At 62.2% G+C, this 254-nt stretch overlaps 1 protein-coding gene across 1 annotated transcript; it reads right to left on the bottom strand.

Moving 5' to 3' along the window:
• Positions 1-52: 52 nt before the first annotated feature.
• Positions 53-241, bottom strand: L969DRAFT_16284 (uncharacterized protein; the record flags this gene model as incomplete). The annotated part of the gene is made up of 1 exon (XM_014713563.1): positions 53-241. A coding segment is annotated over one exon (189 nt), but the record flags the coding sequence as incomplete, so codon positions are not given.
• Positions 242-254: the final 13 nt, after the last annotated feature.

Here is a 254-nt window from a genome sequence, read left to right on the forward strand (position 1 = left end):
CGCTGGCTCTCGGCAAGTCTGTTGCTCGGTCGGCGCCGAGCAAGACGGTGACTCAGCCTCGGCCGTTCAGCTTTGGTGTGTCGAAGGGGAAGAAACCGGCGTCTGTCAAGCCTGTCGAGCCTGTCAAGCCTGAGCCTGTCAAGCCTGTCAAGCCTGTCAAGCCTGCCGAACCTGTCAAGCCTGCCGAACCCGTCAAGCCTGTCGAGTCTGTCAAGCCTGTCGAAGAGGCGGCATGCGAGTCGCTGCTCGCCTAC

This window comes from Mixia osmundae (assembly GCF_000708205.1).
Source record: "Mixia osmundae IAM 14324 unplaced genomic scaffold scaffold_3, whole genome shotgun sequence".
Classification (NCBI taxonomy): Eukaryota; Fungi; Basidiomycota; class Mixiomycetes; order Mixiales; family Mixiaceae; genus Mixia; species Mixia osmundae.